Source organism: Sarcophilus harrisii, chromosome 2 (genome assembly GCF_902635505.1).
Source record: "Sarcophilus harrisii chromosome 2, mSarHar1.11, whole genome shotgun sequence".
Taxonomy (NCBI): domain Eukaryota; kingdom Metazoa; phylum Chordata; class Mammalia; order Dasyuromorphia; family Dasyuridae; genus Sarcophilus; species Sarcophilus harrisii.
This window is the reverse complement of record NC_045427.1, coordinates 394,797,352-394,818,326: the sequence shown is the minus strand read 5'-3', so window position 1 is coordinate 394,818,326 and position 20,975 is coordinate 394,797,352. Positions and strand designations below refer to the sequence as shown.

Genomic DNA, 20,975 nt, shown 5'->3' with positions numbered 1-20,975 from the left:
TTCACTATAGTTCAATCAAGTAGGGTGGTGGTGGTAACATGGTCAGATCTACATTTAGCTGTTCATTTATGTATTCTTTTGTTGTTCTCTAGTTTTATTCATCTGTTATTATTTTCCCATCACTTTGAAAATAGTGACCATACTTTAGTTTTCTATTTCCAGTGGTGCTTAACAATATTTCATAACTTATTGATTAACTGAGATAGTAATGTCTCTCAGCTCTTTCATATTTTCTTGTCAGTGATATATAATTCTTTTTGTAGCTTTTAAAACATTTTATAAAAGTGTGAATAAACATACACACTCAAAATGTTGCAAGTCTCCCTTTCTGGATGCCCAATAGATCTACATTCCATACACATGGCTTTTTCTGACATTTATTGATGGCAAAGGGTGTCTTGCCCATGGAGCAACAAGTTCTGCAGTGATTCTGAGAGGAATATAGTATTGTTCCTACAGTTTCATGGGACTTAAATGAGAAAAGAAATGTTAGATCTTTTAGTTTTTTGTTTGTATTGTTTTATTTTTTTGTTTTATCAGTAAGAGGTAAGTGACAGAAATATTTAAATTTGGCTGAATCTGGATAAAGCTTTTTACTGAAAAGCAACAAAATTGAGAGATTACAATAATTGAGCCCTATTAGTCCACTCTACCATCCCACTTCTCTATGTGAGTTCTTCCCTGGGGTGAGTTTGGAGAAGAGTAAAACTTTTCTCTGTTAGACATTTATCAAGAATTACATAAGAAAAATGAGATGGAAAGAAACAGAATAAATGAATTTATCAAGGCACTGCCCTGATCTTTTGTTCTGGTATTGATTGTCTCCCCATAGAAGTTATATGAGTTCCCTGTTCTCTTTTGATTCAATCTTTGTTCTGACATTGATGGTACAATAAGGGCTATAAGGTGGTAATATTCCCTTTTCAAAAGATTTACTTATACTTTATACCTTCATAAAAATACATTATCTTGGGTCATTGTGACTCTGTTCTGTCAGTGAGGATATTTCCTTGATAAAGTATAAATTGTTTACCAATTGTGAATCCCCCCCCACTCCCCATTGTTACCACATTGATGATTAAATCTTGATTAATTCATAAGCATTCTGCATACTGTTCTTTCCTTGTTACATTGTTGTAGTAATTATTTTTATTTTCTCCTAATTCTGCTTAGTTTGCTCTTTATAAGTTCATAGAAATCTTTCCAGTAATATCCCATTACTTTAATGTGCCAAATGTGTCAAAATTGACCATTCCAAAGTCCATGCATATCTACTTTTTTCCCCTTTCCTTTGTTACTACAAAAGAAGTTCTACTTTCAATATATTGTAAAGTTGTTTAACCATTGCAAGTCTTCCTGGTTGGTATTAATGATGAGACAATAATGCCCTTTTTCCAGCTAAGCTAAATGAGTAGGTAATAATATCTTTTTGATATTAGCAGGAAAGTAGTTCATTCAATGGCTCCATTTGCCTCTTACTATCTTACCATCATTGTGCTAATATTCTATTCTCACCATGAATGTGAATAACAATCCCATGATCCAACTTACAGCTTTCAATTTAACCAGCTTTGTGTTTTTTCTATTTAAAATGTGCATATTATTCTTGTGTAATTATTTATTTTCATTGAAGTTTTTCACAAAAATGAAGTACATTTCCGATGAAAAGGGAGCCTTACAGAATCACCCAAAGCCAAGATTGTAATGATTAGTTTAAGAAAGGGCAGATTTGCATAAACATTAGTCGGGATTTTAAATGTAGCATTAGCTGTTTTTTAACAATTCAACTATTTTTCAAGAAAACAGATTCTAGATATTTACCTAGTTCCAATTCAAAATAGAAAGTTTAAAAAAAATAATTTACCCACTGAAAAAGTGGAACAGTATTCAGAGTTCCCTATAGTCCATTCTAGCTCTTTTAAAGCATTGGAATAAGTCACAAAAGTTGTCCTTGAAAGTCTCTTACCAGAAATTGCTTTATAGTTAAATATATCTTCATTGATTTCAGACTCTCCATAAACAAGACATAAGAAAAATGACATCAATGTATGCCAAACCAAGTTACAAACTCTCTCATGTGAATATATCAGTTTCTTTCTATTGATCCTTATTTCTCTCCTCTTAAGTTTATTCACAGGAACATCTCATAATAAGTTTGCTCATTTTGTTTATAATTGGTCACCAAGAGCAATTAGTTCTTGAAAAGTTATTCCAGGAAGATTTCTGATTTTTTAATATATTTTTTTCACTAAAGATAACACACAGGACAATTTTTGAGTGCTAATTACCATCACCAAGTTTCTTACTTTCCCCCCTTTTAGCTAATGACCTATACTCACACCCTCTTCTATTTGTGAGTTTAGCAACTGGAGTAAATATATTCAACCTGACTTATAATTTCTGATTATCTTCTCAGTGTCCCCCAACTAGAAGAATAATTACTATTTGCTCAGCACTTTGTACTTGTCAGATCAAAAGTAAAGAGTTGGATATTAGTAACCTCAAAGTAATTGAATCTAAAGAACTGAAAGTAATTTTAGTGAACCTTTCCTCCATTATTCATCAAATGATGAAAATAAAAGTTCCCTCTATAGAATTCTCTGAATAGTTTGTTTGGATGCCTCCTCTGTATTAAATCACTTTTTCCATATTATTCATATTTTTATCCTTCTCCTTTTTCCTTTTTGTGCTCTCCTTTAGAGTCAGGTCTAGATCCTATCAAGTTTTGCATCCCTAACAGCTAGACACTGGTTTGCCCATGGTGGGCAAGTATATTGAAAGAATAGGGGAGATGAATAGATGCTCCATATTAATAATAATGACAGAAAGGAAAGTCAAAACAATTCAGGGAATTAACTTCACACAAAGCAAATTGACAATGAAGATAACATAAAGAGAATAGTCAATTTTGAAAAGTTATAGAAGTACAAATATATCATTAGTAGATCTAGGAGTTAGTTGGATTATTCTGGAAAGCTTTTGGAAATATGCGAAGAATGCTACAATGTCCAGAGCCTTTGCTCCCACGATTGCCCATGGAACAACAAGCTGGTCAACAATAAAAATAAAGTTCCCTACATAACAAAAATATTTATACTTTTGCAGTACCAACAACAAAACAGAAACAAAGCAAATGTCCATGCATTAAAAAATGACTCAACAAATTGTGGTTCATGAATATAATGTATTATATTAATAGTATATATAACGTTTATAGCATAATATATTATAGTAATAGTATATACAATATTTATAGTCTACAGTATATATAGAATATAATTTAATAGTTCTATAAGAAATGGAGAATATGGAGAAGTATGAGGAGACCTATAAGCTAATGCAAAACAAAGCAAATAGAATCAGGAAAACAATATATACAACAGCTACAACAAAACAATTGAAGCTGAATACTGTGAAATTACAGTGACCAAGTTTGGAGATCTGAGGAAACATCTCCCCTGATTTCTTTTTCAAAGCAGGAAAAAATGATTGTGAATACATCATATTTTAGACTTCTTGGACATATTTTTTCATTTTTTAATCCTTTTTTTTAATAAAATATAGTTCTCTGTATATGGAATGAAGGAGGGATACTTTGGGAAATGTAGATGATGTAAAAACAAACATTTCAATTTTTTTTTCAAAAAAATATACAATAAGAAGTTGAAACACTTTCTTTTAATTTTACTTCTAGCTCTGCCATTGACTAGATGGTTGACTTTGCACAAGTCATTTCTTCTTTTTGAGCCTATTTCCCTAATTATATAATAAAAGTTTGACAGATTATTAATTCTTCTAAATGTTGACAAAAGGGACTAGATATAGGCCTTTGGTAGACACCTTGATTTTGCGCATTGAAGAAATTTTAAAAGTTAGGTTGAAATACATATTTGGTCCTCTCCATAATTATGAAGCAATTAAGTGGTACAGGGGTCAGAGTACTTGGCTTATAATCATGAAGACCTGTGTTCATATTCAGTTTTACACACTAATTGGGGGGAATTATTTAACTTCATTTTTTATCTGTAAAACAGGGATCATAACAGTATTTATCTTTCAAAGTTATTGTAAGGATCACAGTGCTTGGCACATGGTATATGCTATATGAAACCTAGTTATCATTATTATTAGACATCAAACCCACTTATTTTGCCAGATGACCCACTCATGTCACATGAGTGTATTTAAATAGTCAAGTTAATATACTCTGTGTTGAGAATCCAATAAATTAAGTTTGTCAAACTATTTTCCCCCTTAACATTGATAGGAGTTTCTTTGTTTCCTTCATGTCACTAATATAATTGATCTAAAATATCTCATGATTTATCTTTACTCCTCTTAAGAAATATAAAATGAGGTAGCAGAACTTGCAACAGAAACCCTAAGTAACCATATTATATAATATGTCCATTGTTCTTTAGTGACACATTATGGCAGAGTGGAAATGTGTTGGACTTGGATTCAGGAGAAACTTGATTTTGTATTCTAACTTGGGTCTTAGAAATGATGATCATAAGCAAGTCATTTAATCTCTCAGAGTCTCTGCTTCTTCATTTGTAAAATGGAAAAATAATGTCAATTATACAAATTTCCTAGATCTATGTTAGGAAACCAAGTAGATACTGTATAAAGACTTTTGTAACCTTTGCCGCATTATATCAGTTTAACTAGTGTTGTTAATATAGAGATTCATATTCTATGCTTTAAGACACAGTGATTGAAGTTTTCAGTGGTTATGAAAGTAATTATTATGTCATACCATCCACTTGTAAGTACATTTAAAAACACATTATCTCTGAAGTAGGATACATTCTTTTAAAATAGGTCCTGTTGCATTGTGCTTCTAATTAATCTAATCTAATGCTACTTAGACTGATTATATGGAGTCACTGTAGTCCAAAAAAGGAGACATGGCAACAAAATATTATTACCTAAAATCCATCTACAGGATAAGAATGACCAATAGGAAATAACTAAAATGTCACATTACCCAGAATAGATTTAGATGATGTCAATGAGGAAAAATTGATAGCAATGAGATCTCTCCAAAAGAAAAATGGGTTGCTTCAAAAGGAAGTGGTTTCTACATGTTTTGGAGGTTTTCAAACAGAATTTGGATAATCAAATATGTTGACTATATTGTAGTATAGTTTTCTTTCAAGTATAGTTTGGACTAGATGGTTACTGAGATCTCATCCAAATAAAAATCCTATGATTCTGTAAAGAATACCAAATCCCCTAATTTCAGTGTTGTTGTTTTTTGTTTGTTTGTTTGTTTTTCTTTTAAATTACAGATTCATCTTTATGTGATTGTTTCATATGTTTTCATTCTCAGAAGCTTTAAAAAAAAAACTAGTTTTTTGCAGACAAAAATTACATATGAGAGATTTGAACTGAATTTTACAGGAGAGACCAGATATAAATTACTGATTTTCTGAAGAAACATTATTGAACAATTACATACACACACACACACACATACACACACACACACACATATATATATATATACACACACATAAATATCTATGTATCTATATTATATATGTGTGCAATCTTGTAATCTTACTGCTCCATTTTAAATTTTTGAATACAGGTTTTTAGTAGTCAAAATATCCTTATTTGTATTACTTGATATATGAAAATAATAATAATCATTACATACTTATAAACAGGCATTTGATAAGCTAAAAAAGATAGTAGACTCTTCTTTCCATATCTAATTTTTTTTGTATCTTTAAGGGACAAGCATGTAGAGAGCTTCAAGGGCTTTTTGAATACAGACTTCCTAGTGAAGTCCTATATATTTCATTGAATAGGACATATCCGATCATAACCACTGGGATTGATGCTAACTAGCCTTACCCTTCTACTGTGGGCTCAGAACAATTTTTAATTAAGCAATATCCATATTACTGCTATATTCTTCTTCCCTCCAATTTGCTCACTATCATGGTGCAGATTGATTTGTTTTTTCAGTATTAAATCCTGTTTAAAAGGCTGAAGAATTTCCTGTAGCATAATTTTTGAATAGAAAGGAAGTGATAGATATGTCTAAAGACAGTACAGGGAAAAGTATCTTTAAAAATGCTTTGGTTACAGAACAAGATAATGTTACAATCAACTGAACATTTCCAGTTATACTTCTCAGCAAAATGACATGTCTCCTCTTTCAATCTCAGATAAAAGATCTTTATATATATGTTTAAGGGAAGAAATGTATAACTTAAATTTCTTATACAATTACTGTGTTTGTAATTTCCATTTTTATTTTAAGTGATCAAAGATTTGTAGTAGTTTCTTTAAAATATTACTGTAACTAATTAAATATGCATTCAGGTTGGACTTTTTTTTCTATATGCTAAGCTCTTCAATATGTGGGGGAAGTTTCTAATAGTAATAACATAAAATTACTCAAAACCATGTAATGATGAACCCCATGAATAAAATATGAGATGTATTTAAATTGCAGTAGGTTGAGGAAATGCAATATGTCCTTACTGACAATCTTTTTTTTTTTTAAAGAAATCACATTACTTTTCACTTTTGTCATTATTATTAAAGCTCATCCATCTACCATTCTACTGAAAGCCAGGGAACATCCTTAAAAATTTAAAAGCATCATCAATGCTTTTAGACAATGCTAAACTCATAGCAGCTACAGAACAGATTTATATGAGAAAAGCAATATGGAGTCTATGTTAAACTAATCTCTGTCAGATAGCCTTCTGAAATTGACCACGCTTATACTCTTAGGAGTTGCTGACCTCTCATCTTCTGAACTGGTGATGCAGAAGGTGTTTCCCTACCTTAATGATGGAGAAAGAAGACTATTGAATTAGTAGTACTCGTGAAATGTTGCTCATTGCCCAGTGGGCTTCCATTACCCTTGACATCAGAATAATATCCAAGTGTTTATCTTAAACTTTCCAGTCACTCTGTAGAGTTCTTTTACTTTCATTTCAAAGTCACCTTAAAATTGATATAAATGTAAATATATTATGAAAATAACACACTAAAATATTTTTAAGAGATAGACCTTTAAGTCTCTAAACTTAAAATTTCATCACTATGTAAATATTTATCAAAGGCAAATATAAGTATATACTGAAGTAATTGTACATTATTTTTCAAGGAATTTATTATCAGTGTTTAGTGTGACAAGTTTGTCTTCATGACAATAAACATCTAGATAACAATTTTTAAAGAATAAAAATACTGATATTTTCTCCGCATGATGCAAAATATTTTGATATTTGAATGAATATTTGTATTTTTTAATTAGGAATATGGTTTATTTTAGTTTTCTATTCAGGTATTCTTCATCAATAAGTAAAGCATTAAAAACAAGCATCCCAATCTTATTATAAATGTTAGAAAAACTAAAAGTCAGTTTCTTTCTCAGTAAAACTAGGTATTCAGATTAGATGATCTCTAAGGTCTATTCCAGTTATAAGATCTTATAATTCTGTAATTATAAACATATATAATGTATACTGCGTAATATGTATGTTTGTATATGTATATATGCATGGATATTTTCATGTGTTTATTGTAAGCATGTATTTGTGTGCACATATGTATACAAATACACATATATGTTTACATCTGTGTATAAACATATATACATGTTTATATGCTTTGTGTAATAAGTAAATACTATAATTTCTCATGTTATTTATGTCAATATATATCCAAATCTCTTTAGTTGATATTGATACTGATTCTTTAGGTTTTTCATGTTCACTAATCCGTTTCATTGAAAGGTATTGTTAACATTTTGTGTTGTGATCTATGTAAGCACAGTTCTAAATCCTGTTCCCTGCTCAGGTTCAATGTTGGGAGAAATCACTTAACAAATAAAGTTTAATTTGCTCTTACACAGCAAGGATATACAACAAGGAATCAGTGATGGCTTCTTTGGATGCAACCACGCTCATCTCCCAAACTTCCATCCCACCCTCTGTACATTGGAGAATGTTTTGTCAGCTAATAGTTAATCTATGGTGATTCAGAAATTCTGAGAGCCGTCTATTACTTAGTGATACAAACTTTTGTGGAGGTAGATTAAAAAGCTGAATCAAGGAAACTATGGCTAATCAGGTTGCCAAAGGGAAGAATTTATATCAGGAAATCATTGGTCTTGCTACATTGAATATGTTTTTTGTTTGTTTGTTTTGTTTTGTTTTCTATTCTCTAAATTTTCTTCCATTTAAGTTAATGGATTTTGTTTTAGACTAATTAAAAATGTAGAACCAAAGGTCTATTCTGACACTGAGGGAACAATTTAAAACTAGACTAAAGTCATAAAATAAATTATAATTTCATAAAAGTTTGCCATCAATATTTGGAACATTTGAAACATAATTGATGAAAAATTTATTTGTAATTTCTACTCCTGAATGTCTTTGACTTACTATCTCAATATTTGTGATATTTTCACATGTAATGCAAATAACATGGTATAGTGGAATAAGCAATAGATTTGCAATCAGATGACCTTGTTTTTATTGTTTCTTCCCTCTGCCACATGTAAGCTGAGTGAACTAAGACAAGCTTCTTCAAATTTTTAAGTCCAAGTTTTTTTCATATGTGAAATAAGGACAATAATACTTACACTACCAATCTAACTTTGTGGTTGTGGAGACTTTTATATTTTGAAAGATCTCTGAACAGTATTTTCACATTTTATGACCAAATCAAACTAATAAATGAATGGGCAAATAAATAACTGACCTGGTGGAAAATATTATAATAAGCCTTGTGGTACTTAGGTAAGGCAATTAGACAGCACATTGAACCTGCAATCAATAAGTTATTATCATTCAGCCATTTTTCAGTAATGTCCAACCTTTGTGACTCTATTTTGGATTTTTTTTGGTAGAGATACTATAATAGTTTGTTATTTCCTTTTGCAGTTCATTTAATAGATGGTAGGGGACTGAGGAAAATATAGCTAAATGATTTATCCTGGGCCACAGAGCTAGTAGGTATTATGAAGTCAGATAAACTCAGGAAGAAGAGTCTTCCAGGCTTAGTACTCCGTAATCTGTGCCACCTAGTTGCCTGAAATCAGGAAGTCAAGAACCAAAGTTCAAATTTGACTTCATACATTTATGTATGAAGTCAAATTTGAACTTTGGTATGATCCTAGACAAACAACATACCTTCTATCTGCTTCAATATATACAGCTGTCAAGTTAGGATAAGAATATTATACCTTATAGAATTGTGAAGATCCAAAGAAATATTTGTAAAGCACAGTGCCTGAATCATAGAAAGCATTAAAAAAATGTTTCCCTATCCCTGCTGTTTAAAATTATACTAGTTTTTAGAAGCCAGATATAAAGCCCTACTCAAGCTTATACATCACTCCTATGATCTTTGAAGACACAAAGTTGCATCCTAATGAGACATTAATACAGAATTTTTATTGAGATATTATGAAGGAAAGCACTCTTTAAATGACAAAGCTAAGCTATTTATTATGTCTGACCTCAAAAATTGATTTCTATGGTTCTTGGAAGTGGAACATTCACCTGGGAGATAGTAAAGCTCTCGGGATTGTTGGTTTAGAAGTGGAAGGGTGATATTCCAATCCCACTATTATATATATGTATATATATATATATATATATATATATATATATATATATACATATATATATATATACATATTTAAAGAAAATAAAAACTGAGGCTCAGAGAGAGAGGGAGAGAGACTTGCTTGAGGCCACACAGCCAATAAGTGGAAGGGATTCCAATTCCAAATCTAACATTCTTTCCATGGAACTATTCTTTATCCCTACTAAGAACATAGAGCCAGTACTTAGAAAACCTAGATTCTGTATTTAGGAGATACCAACCGAATGTCCCTAAACAAGTCCTGTGGAACTTCTTGGTATCTTGCTTTCATCTGCAGAGGAACAAAGCTTATCCAACCTATTTTACAAGGGTTATTATAAGCATGCAGTGAAACAAATGATATGAAAGGATTTACTTTACCACCAGGTCTCTATTACATCCTTATACATCTCAAATGTTTCATTTAGCCTCTCAGTGCCTCCAGGCATTTCTCTAAGGCTTTATAGCTGGTTTTGTTGTTGTTGTTGTTGTTGTTGTTGTTGTTGTTGTTGTTGTTGTTGTTGTTTTGTTTATGTGTGTCATGGATCCCTCTGGCAGTCTTGTGAAGTTTATGAAATTCTTCTCAGAATAATGTTTCTTTAACACATAAAGTAAAATGCATAGGCTTACAAAAAGAAAATCAATTCTATTGAAATAAGGTTATCAACATTTTTGAAAATCACTTATCTTAGGGGAAGAACCTCTGTACTAAGGTAGTAAGTTTAAGAGTACTATTAATGAGCATTAATAGAGTTACACACTAAAAATTCCCTCCACAAAACAAAACACAAATGCAGTCTGAAACAACAACAACAACAAAAAAGAAATACAGCCAAACAAAAGGTATTTTTACCTTTCATTTGATTATAAGACACCCAGAAGTACTGTCATATAAACATTTACTCTTCAAACTAAAACAAAACCAGCTGTGTTTTGTTTTCTAATTTCAAAAATTGGGACTGAGAAACAGTTCTGTAGGCACATGAAAACTGATGGCCAGATGTTATAATATCCTGTGGCAAAAGGGCCCCAGATTTTGATTTGTACTTAGAAGGAATATGACTCTGCACGTGTCCTATCCAGCAGCTTAACTAGTTTTTCTTCCCTTTTTTTCATTCAGTTTCAATGAAATACAATATGTACTAAGAATATATTATTTCTTCTTCTTTCTTTTTAAACAGATGGCTATACAACTGATGACATTGAATTTTACTGGCGTGGAGATGATAATGCAGTGACAGGAGTAACAAAGATAGAATTGCCACAGTTCTCTATTGTTGATTACAAACTGATTACCAAGAAGGTTGTTTTCTCTACAGGTTGGTATGAGGGATAAACAGAAGAGAAGAAATGTATCTTCCATAAGGGGTGAGAGTGGGCTGCATAGATGTAATCTATGTTAGTATTCTACTGATAACAAGGAAAGTCTATGCTTTTGATGAATTATTTCATAAAAGTCCAACACTATTTTGAATTTCATCTCTTTTTATAGTCAAATAGAACAAGTAGAGAGTAGTAAAACTTTCAAAAGTAAAAAAATCAAGAAGGTCTTCTGGGAAAAGATTTGTGACAAAATAGAAATGGGAGAAGTTTGTGACAACCTCAAATTTTAACCTACCACTGCTTTGAGTAATGATATTAGATTCAACTTCAGAATTGGAGGTCAAGTAATTCAAACACTGGTTTGGATCATCTCTCCACACTTGTGATATACTTTAATATGCTAAGTTGGTGGGGATTATTAAAATATATTAAGAATATATTGTCTACCAAGTCAGATAGTCGACCAAACCAAGAAAGACTGATAAAAATACCACTATATTTGGGTTTATTTTTCTTTTTTTTTTCAGAAAGAGAGAGAGAAGGAGAAAGAGAGAGAGAGAGAGAGAGAGAGAGAGAGAGAGAGAGAGAGAGAGAAGGCGAAGGAAGGAAGGAACAGAGGCAGAGAAAGGGAAAGGGGGAGAGGGTGAAGGGTGGGGGTGTGGGTAGGTGTGTGCACCTCTGTTGGTACCTCCTTAAATAGTCTCTATTCTGCTTTATTTCCAGGATGTTTTGTCAGCCAATGCCCTTATTCAAAGAAAAAAAAATCAAATTTACTATTTTTGATGGTTAAGTTCAGTTTTATAAACATAATTTTATGTTTTCTTTGCAAAGTCCAGGTAGGGTACTGAAAAAAAAAAGAATCCTAAACTCATCATTCAGTGACAAATAATCAGTCCAGAGGAATATCTGTATGTCCCACATCAGGGAAGGTTAATGGAAATGAGATTTTCTATAAGCAGCTAATAATATTCCAGTTCTCTTTTCCAGTCTCCTTCTATTTTAACCATTTTTTGTCCCAGCAAATTACTTAAACTGCAGCAAGATATTAGTGGACAAAATAAAAATGGCAACCAGATTGGAGAAAGGAATGAAGGAACTAGCTCTCCAGTCCTCTGCAGGCTTCTGAACCTTCAGAATGAATGACTTCATCCCTATATATTCTCTTTCATCTTTAATTCTCTCTGTGAGACCTAAGGAAGCAAAATCAGACTTTCTCTCAGGATATTTGTTTTTCTCCATTTCTATCAGTTTGTCTTTGGAGACATTTTAATGCAATGCCATGTTTAGGTAATATCCATCTACTATCAAATCATTATACTCATTCGTGTCTGGAATAAACAGGGTAGAAATGAAATAATTATGCAATAATTGGAGACAGAGGTTTCTAAGAAATTTGAGTTGGGTTAGATTGGATAGACATCTCAAAGCTATATTTGCTTAGGGCTTATAGTGCTGTGCCAAAGAGTCTACTTTATTTTGTAGTAAATAGGAAATGTTCAGAGGTTTTTGTATAGAAAAGTGATATGACTTGAATAATGAATTAAGAATATTACCTAAGCTGGCATAAAAGGGAAGTACTGCATAGCTGAAAGATTGGATGCAGCAAGAACAATTAAGAAGCTATTCAAATAGTAAGGTGAAATGGAGACTAGTGCTAGGAAATTTAAAAAAAAATGGAGAAATGTTGCAGTGGTAGAATCAATATACTTTGCAATTTATTGAACATCTGGGAAAGGGGAAAGGAAAATGTCAAAGATCATTTGAAGGTTAACAGCCTGAATGACTGGTATGAGCCAGTTAGGTAACACAGAGATAGATTACTAAGCATGGAGTTACAAAGACGAGTTCAGACCCATCTTCCTTACCAGCTGTGATATGAGCAAGCTATTTAACTTTCCCTCAATTGTAAAATGGGGATAATAACTGATCTATCAGGGTTATTGTAAGGATCAAATGAGACAATATTTGTAAAACACTTAGCATAGCATCTGGAATGTAGTAGGGACTTAACAAATACTTGTGACTTTCTCCATCTTCTCCCATTTTCAAAATTAATGTTAGACAGAATAACAAGTTTGAGGAAATATATTGAACTTGCCATATTATGAAAACTATTGCAGATACCCACTAAATCCATGTAGGTAATAATAAAAGTCTACATCATTGAGAAAAATGTTGTAGGACAGATAGAAGAGATGAATATAGAGAGATAGGTGCCATTTATCGAGCTAATAATTAAACAAGAATGAATGTGATTTTTAAGGTAGAGCTAATATACAAAGAAAAGAGAGCCCAAGATGGAATATTAGAGGGGATATCCATGTTCAAGTTATCTGAGTGGCAAGAGGATTTAGCACAGAAGGGGAGGGAAGAGTAACCAGAGAAGAATTGAAAAACTGCAGTCAGGGAAGCTGAGGGAATAGAGATTGTCTTGGATGAAAGAGAAGTCAGGAATGTCAAAGGCCAAAGCAATTAAGAAACAATTAAAAAAATAAATTCCTTTGGATTTAAGTAATCACTGAATTTGGAGGATGCTATTTCCAAAGAGTGATGGGAATAAATTCAGATTGCAAGGTGTTAAAGATGGCTTACTTCCCAACATCTCAAGGAAGCAGGCACAATTATTTAATGGTTAAATAAATGGAGGTTCATAGAGGTTAAGTACCTGCTGAAAGGTAATATTATGGATAGAGCACAAGAATTAGAGTCAAAAAGCCCTTACTTCAAATTCAGTCTCTGACATTTACTACACAGAGAAGCCATTTAATCTTTTTTGCTTCATTTTCTTCCTCTGTAAAATGGGAATGATAATAGCATCTACCTCCCAGGATTGTCATGTCAAATGGGATAATAATTTTAAAATGTTTAGCAGAGTGCCTAGCAAATAATAAGTACTATATAAATATTAGCTATTACTTCACCATGGTCACTAGTGAAGAGTCAAAAAGTCAAACCTAAATATCCCTAATTTCAAGTAGACTATATCTAAATCACTCTTTTTTCATTTAAAACCGTAAATACAGATCCACTATTCATAGAAGGGGCTTTTCTTGCCCAAGAGCAATAAGTGGGTCTATAACCATGTGTGGAGAAGAAAAATGTGCAAACAGGGACAGATGTTTAATGATAGCAGGCACTTCCAAGACATCAGATGATGATGATGGTTCCCAAATCTTCTCTTTCAGGTTCTTACCCCAGGCTGTCCCTCAGTTTCAAGCTTAAAAGAAACATTGGATACTTCATCTTACAGACCTACATGCCCTCCATTCTAATTACTATTCTCTCTTGGGTTTCCTTCTGGATTAACTATGATGCCTCAGCAGCACGAGTAGCTTTAGGTAGGCCTTTTTCATTTAGCTTGTTGAATTTGTTTTGTCTTGAACTTGTGGTGCATGGTGAAGTCAGATCGTGATATGCTAAAAAGATTTGGCTTATAAACCTTGGACAATCTAATTCAGCCTTAAATCAATTAAGCACAAATTAAGACTCTTTCATGTCAGAATTACTTAAGCATATGGTTATTGGTAATGAAATTAGTCCCATCATCTTAATGTTATTATTGAAACATATTTCATATAATACTATTCACATAATTACTTCATGATACCTGTTTAACATATATCAGAATTCAAGTTATTTATTTCAATTCAATCTATTTTATGGGTGAGAAACAGAATGGTACATTTAATAACTCATAAACTGTAAAGAGATCAAATTCAAAATCTCTTATAATATTTTATTTAGAGATTGGATGACAGGAGGCACCATAATAGGCATACTATTAAAGCAAAGCTCTCGTACTTTATCTTATTCTCAAGCAAATTCAAGCTATTATATCAGAGGGAGTTGGGAGAGGTGGAAAGAGACAGTAATGAATAATGCTTCCTGGGAATTTTGGTAGTAGCAAATGTATGATAGCTGTAATAAATATCAATATCACATAAAATAATTACCATAATAAAGTAAAATGACATCAGAAAAAAAAACCTTAACTGTGAAAGCAAAGATAGTATAGGAATGTTCTACTATGCTCCTCAAAAAAACATCATTTACTATATACAGAGCTCCTGAGATCAAAAAAAAAAAAAAAAAAAAAAGGAAATGATAATTTTCTTCAAACCTCCCTGAACCTCATCAGATTTACAAACAGAACATTCTCAGTATATTTGTCAGAGATGCAACAGGAAGATGGAGAAATTGTTAGTGTATTAGCATGCTTTATAGTTAAGTATCCCCATATATGGTGATTCAATTCAACTGATACTTAAATGCCTATTCTGTGCCTAGAGTTAAGTGATAGGGAATACACAGAAGAATCATACATACTCCTTGTCCTCGTGAAGCTTATATTCTACAAAGAATAATAGTGAGATTCAGATGAGCATGTTTAATGGAACTTTCTTGTTCTTTCAGGAATTACCACTGTACTTACAATGACAACCATCAATACTCATCTTCGAGAAACTCTTCCCAAAATTCCTTATGTGAAAGCCATTGACATGTATCTTATGGGGTGCTTTGTCTTTGTGTTCATGGCACTGCTCGAGTATGCACTGGTCAACTACATCTTCTTTGGTAGGGGACCCCAGCGTCAAAAGAAAGCAGCTGAAAAAGCTGCCAATGCCAACAATGAGAAGTTGCGCATGGATGTCAATAAGGTAAATGAGTCCATAATCTTATTTCTTAAAATAACAACCTTCCCAGAGATAGAAGTAAACTTAGGAAATATTAGATGCAATAATCTCACTTATAAATGAGGAAACTAAAGGCAACCATCACACAGAAAATTAAATGACAGAGGAAATCCAGTTCCTCTAATATCTATTATATTAGAACTATCACTTTGCCTAGAGCCAAAAGTTTTTCTTGAGTATAATTGTGCAAACAGTTGGAAACCCTTTAAATGAATAAGGCATTAAACATTCCCCACAGTATGCTCTTCTCTGTCAGAAGACTGGGTTCAGGAGGCTTTTTACTGACTTCCTTACCAAATATTAATTTCATATCAATATTTAATATATTTCAATCTCAAAGACTTCAGCAAAGACAGCACATACTGGATCTAACTTTTCAATATACATCCCAAATAACATTAACAAAGATATGATTTTGTAGCCTAATCAGAGTTTCATGGCAATGATACTATAGTATCAACATCATTTCTCAATCCTAAATATTATTTTGAATTATCATAATGTTTTTATATCCAGAATGTATTGAACATTAAGATCTGTGCCTCAAATTTCATATTCATCCTATTAAAGCCATTTTTTTTAGCTCTCATGGCCTAAAACATTATAATTAATCTTTTTAAATGGCCTTTTGGAATTTAAAAAAATGCTAGAGCTAGAAGGATTCTTAGCCTAAAGATGATAGCAAGACTTTTGTTTTCCATATAGGAGGATTGGGACTCATAGCGTTTAATTGATTAACTTATGTTAACATAATTAGAATTTATTTCAGGTCCCCAGTCCATACTAGATCTATTATTATACTGTGCTACCATCCCTCCTATTGAGATTTTAATGATAACTCGGATACTTCAAGGTGGTTTGCAACTCTGAAATGGGCCTTTGTGTCTCTGAATCAATGTTTGTTTCTAAAAAGATTCTATTCATTCTAAAATAATCTGTCCTCCAATATCTTTTTCTCCATTCTATACCATCCTGCAGCCCACAGACATGTAAATATGATATATCCCCTAGTGTAGTCACTAATTTCTCAGAGAAATGGAAAGCCTATCCACTTTGATCATAATTTCAGCAAAAATTTGTTTTTATTTCTGGTCCCATATCCTAAATGACTCATCATGCTACAACCTTTTGGAAAAGTATATTTGTGTCTTTCACATATCATAGCAAATACAATATATATATATATATATATATATATATATATTCATCTATATTTCATAAATTATTTGTTTGGTAACTTTTATACTAGTAATTAGTATAAAAAATGAATGAATACATATGTGTTTTCAATATGTTTCCTGTGAAAAAAATTAGAAATATCATTTCAAAATTCACCAATTATTTCTGAGTCAAAACACCTTGGCCCATGATGATTAGCCAAAAGGTGACTGTCACAGTGTACAAAGATAACAAATACCTTCAATTGCTGTTTTTTATTTCATTCTTAAAGGAGGTCAGAGGCAATTCACATCATTCTCCATATTGGATTTTGTTGATGCATTTGTTAATGTTATCACTAACATGAAATGTCACTCCATTTCTTATTTTAAAATTTCCTTCCTTAGAGTAGACAAAATATAAGCTGTAATTTTCCAAGTCCCAGTTCCTAACAGTCATCTAAAGGCTTCCAGGAAGTCTATAGGACCTCACTTTCAGAGTTTTTATGAAATTGAATGGGAGAAAATTTATGTCTTTATTTTCACTAAAAACTAATGGAAATTTAGAATTCTCTTCGATGTAAAAATAAAAGAGATTTTGAGAAGGATTCCATAAGCAGCCTTCACCAGAGAGAACCATGACACATTGTTAAACCCCCTAATTTAAGTGTCTTATTGCTTTGGTACATCCGGGTTATAGCTTGACTTTGGGTAGGAAAGGGATAAATTATTCCATTGTTAATTGAATCTAAATCATAGAATATTAGAATTGAAATGAACTTAAAAAAACAGAATATTATAACTAGAAAGAACTTTAGAGATCATTTAATCTAACCCTTCATTCTACCAATAAAAAATGACTTATTTAAGTCACATGAGCTCTGAAAAGGAAGGGAAGGGATTAGAAGTCCTTTGATTTCTAGAAAGGAAAATAATTACAAATAAATCTCCAAATAATTTTTATTCTATTGATCATGCATGAAAATCCCTTTCTGATTATAAAAAACTGATAGCCTTTAATTAAAATAAGTGTCCTTAATAAATTGAATTTATGTTGCTATTCAAAGTGAAAAAAGAGCTAAGTCTTATCTCCTTTAGTGGCTCTATGGAACCTCTTTTGATTGTCCTACTTCAGTGAATGAAATGTTCAAATGATATTTGATTTTTCCTGATTAGTCTAACATTTTTCTCCTTGTAATGATTCTAATTTGCTCCTACTTTTTTTCTTAACTATATTTCTTCAGTACTTATCATTTTTACCTTTCAATTATTTCTAGATGATCAGATTTCCTTATACCTCCTCAACTTCTTTTTTTTTTTTTTTTGTAAAAATATCTAACTATATAAGAACTCATCTTTCTTTCTTTCTATATACAATTCATTATATTTGTTCTCCTGGCCCTTGCCTCTCTGAAAAGTCCCAACATTTTATACTATTATTATAGAATACTACATTTTGACTATAGTTTTCCAACTAAAGATGCAACAGGTTCTCTCACATAAGCTCCTTTTCACTTTACTCTCTCATGTTATGTGACATGCAACACAGAATGATGGAGATTTGGGGCCCTGTCTTTATGTTGTGAGTTTGTGTCTTGTCTTTACTAGTATACACTTGGCCTTTTTGTAGTTAAAGGCACTAAGTATTACTGAGATAGGATGAGATAAAGATAATGTATTAGGGAGAAACTAAGTAAAAATCCCATTATGGTAATTTGTGGTCTTTTCTTGTCTTTTTGAAAGACCATTTGTATTTATTTATATCCAAGCTAACTTTGACCACAGATCCAATCTAGCAGTATCAGTGAACTTAATTAGCACGTTCTCTACTTTGTCTTCCAGATTTTTTATAAAGATATTAAACAAAATGGGACCCAATATCGATCTCTGTGGGACCCTACTGGAAACCTCTCCCCAACTAGACGGACTACCAATTACGATTACTCTCTGTATACGGTTAGATAGCCAGTTTTTGATCCATTTATTTGTATTTTTGTTGGAGCTAATATGTATTAGCTGTTCCCTTAAGATAATGTATGGTGCTTTAGCAAATGTCTCATTGGCATCCAGATATGTACGATCTGCTAAAATTTCTATGATGATCAAAGTGTAATAAAGAGACTCTAGATGGGTTATGAAGGGTTGTTCATAAAAAAGCCTTGTTGTTTATAACCCAAGGCCTAGTTAACCAAATGGATCATATTGAGATTCTTTCTTATTATTTAAAAAAGTTTATATTTCAAAGATAAAAGTCATGGACAATGGTTCCATTTTCATATTTTCTTTTATTAGAATTTAAGGGGTGGGGGTGACTTTTCTTTTATGGGTGTTCTTAGTTTCCAATAGTAATGTGTCTTCTAACCTGAAGTTATGTATTTATGTACAGGAAATGTTAAATTTGCATCAAGTCCTTGTCACTTCATTTTCATTTAGTCTTTACTTAAATGTTATCATGGCATATTCAGATCCATTGTAGTAACAGGTGAGATGAAACAGTTAAGTTTCTGACCTGTTAAATTTCCTGACTTCAATGGATTTTCCCATAGCTCCAAGAAGAGCCTGTTTTTTTAATTGGGAATTAAAATATAATCATGCAATTTTCATATAGTCTCAATTTTAGATTTTTTTTATGTGATATCTAAATTTTAGCTCCTTCTAGAATTCTACTTTCTAAAAAGAGTTCCCCTACCATCTTTTTTTGTAAAATTAGCTATTGCTAATCCTTTTCCTATAAGGACTTGATGCTTGATACTTTTTCATTATTGTGTCCTTCTAAATTTTCCATGTCTCTTTAAGTTTGTTCCATGTTAATATATTAAAATAACACAGTCTTCATAATACCTTATTTACTATATTTAATGTTACAGTCGGTATTGAGTTGTGCTGTGTGTTTGGGGGCAATTTTTAAATGTTTCTATGACAGTTGAAAAATGGGACTGCCAATTTATAGGTGCCATATTATGTATTTTATTAGCATTATTCATTAGATATTTAAATTTGGAAAGATACGTCAAAGGACACATTATGTGTTTTTTGGTCATTCATTCAATAAGTATTTGTTGACCAACTATATTAATTCATGGATGTCCAATTTTACATTGATGAATTAAATTGAAGGCTCAAGGATTCTTTTTTGAATAATTTAAATCTAAAATTCTGATATAGTGAATATATATTGAATGTAATGATATATTAAAAATAGTTGAAATGGGTGAAAATATCCAAAAATATAGGGTCAAATCATATTAAAGAGTTTTCTATTTTCTATTTTTATGATGAATTGAATTTCAGTGATTTTCTCTATCATAAGGACATTGTAGAAAGTTTATCTAGCATATTAACTAGTAGATTTTCTTACTCATAATTTTGAATGTATCTAATATACTGTGTGATTTGTATTTGTTTATATCTGTATATTTTATTTTACTTCATTTTAAGGTTTTTTTTTTTTTTTTTTTTTTTTTTTTTTTTTTTTTTTTTTTTTTTTTTTTTTTTTTAGGAAATATTACCTAATTTGACAGGCTGTAGTATAGAATTTGACAGAATGTGTTTCTTTAAACAGTAAAATCTAACTTCACTATCATTCCTTAAAATAAGAATCTTCAGAATTTAGATTTTTATTCTTTTGCCACTTTAAATATTTTCTAATTCATTTCAGTTATATGCATGTAAACACACATGTGTTACTTGTATTTATTTTTATTGCATACATAATCATGAATATTCAAATTATTTAGGTTATACATACTGGTAAGAGTGAAATATGTCATAATTAAAGTTATATTATGGAGCCAAGTAAAAATTTGAAAATTTGCTTTTATAAAATTAGAAACACAAATCTTAAACTTCAACTGTAAGGCTTCATGGTCCATAGGCACATTTTTCTTTTTTTCTTCCTTCCTCCCAATACTCCTTCTATTCAACTTTATATCAGTAGACCAAAGCAATTCAGTAATTAAAATTAACAATCATTTAATGAGATGAGCATAGTAGAACATACTATAATATCTGTTACTGCAGAATCTGAAGCTGGTAGATTATTTGAACTGCGGGAATCGGGATTTAAGTCATACTGGTGTTTACTCTAAATTTAGCATTGATATAGTAATCTCCTAGAAGCAAGAGGGTCTTAGGTCTTTTAAGGACTGGCAAACTAGAAATGGAACAGGTTAAAGTT

The 20,975-nt window shown here is 31.4% G+C and overlaps 1 protein-coding gene across 3 annotated transcripts in view; it reads left to right on the top strand.

Annotated features, from left to right (window-relative positions):
• The window catches only part of GABRB2 (gamma-aminobutyric acid type A receptor subunit beta2), a 247,228-nt gene that overhangs the window by 200,467 nt on the left and 25,786 nt on the right, over positions 1-20,975 (top strand). For 2 of the 3 annotated variants that reach the window (XM_003756790.2, XM_031953631.1), the window contains 4 exons: positions 10,806-10,943; positions 14,133-14,285; positions 15,361-15,605; positions 18,641-18,754. In XM_003756790.2, the coding sequence (XP_003756838.1) occupies positions 10,806-10,943; positions 14,133-14,285; positions 15,361-15,605; positions 18,641-18,754 (650 nt within the window). The remainder of the gene's footprint in view (positions 1-10,805; positions 10,944-14,132; positions 14,286-15,360; positions 15,606-18,640; positions 18,755-20,975) is intronic. The other variant, XM_003756791.1, reaches the window with a different exon arrangement.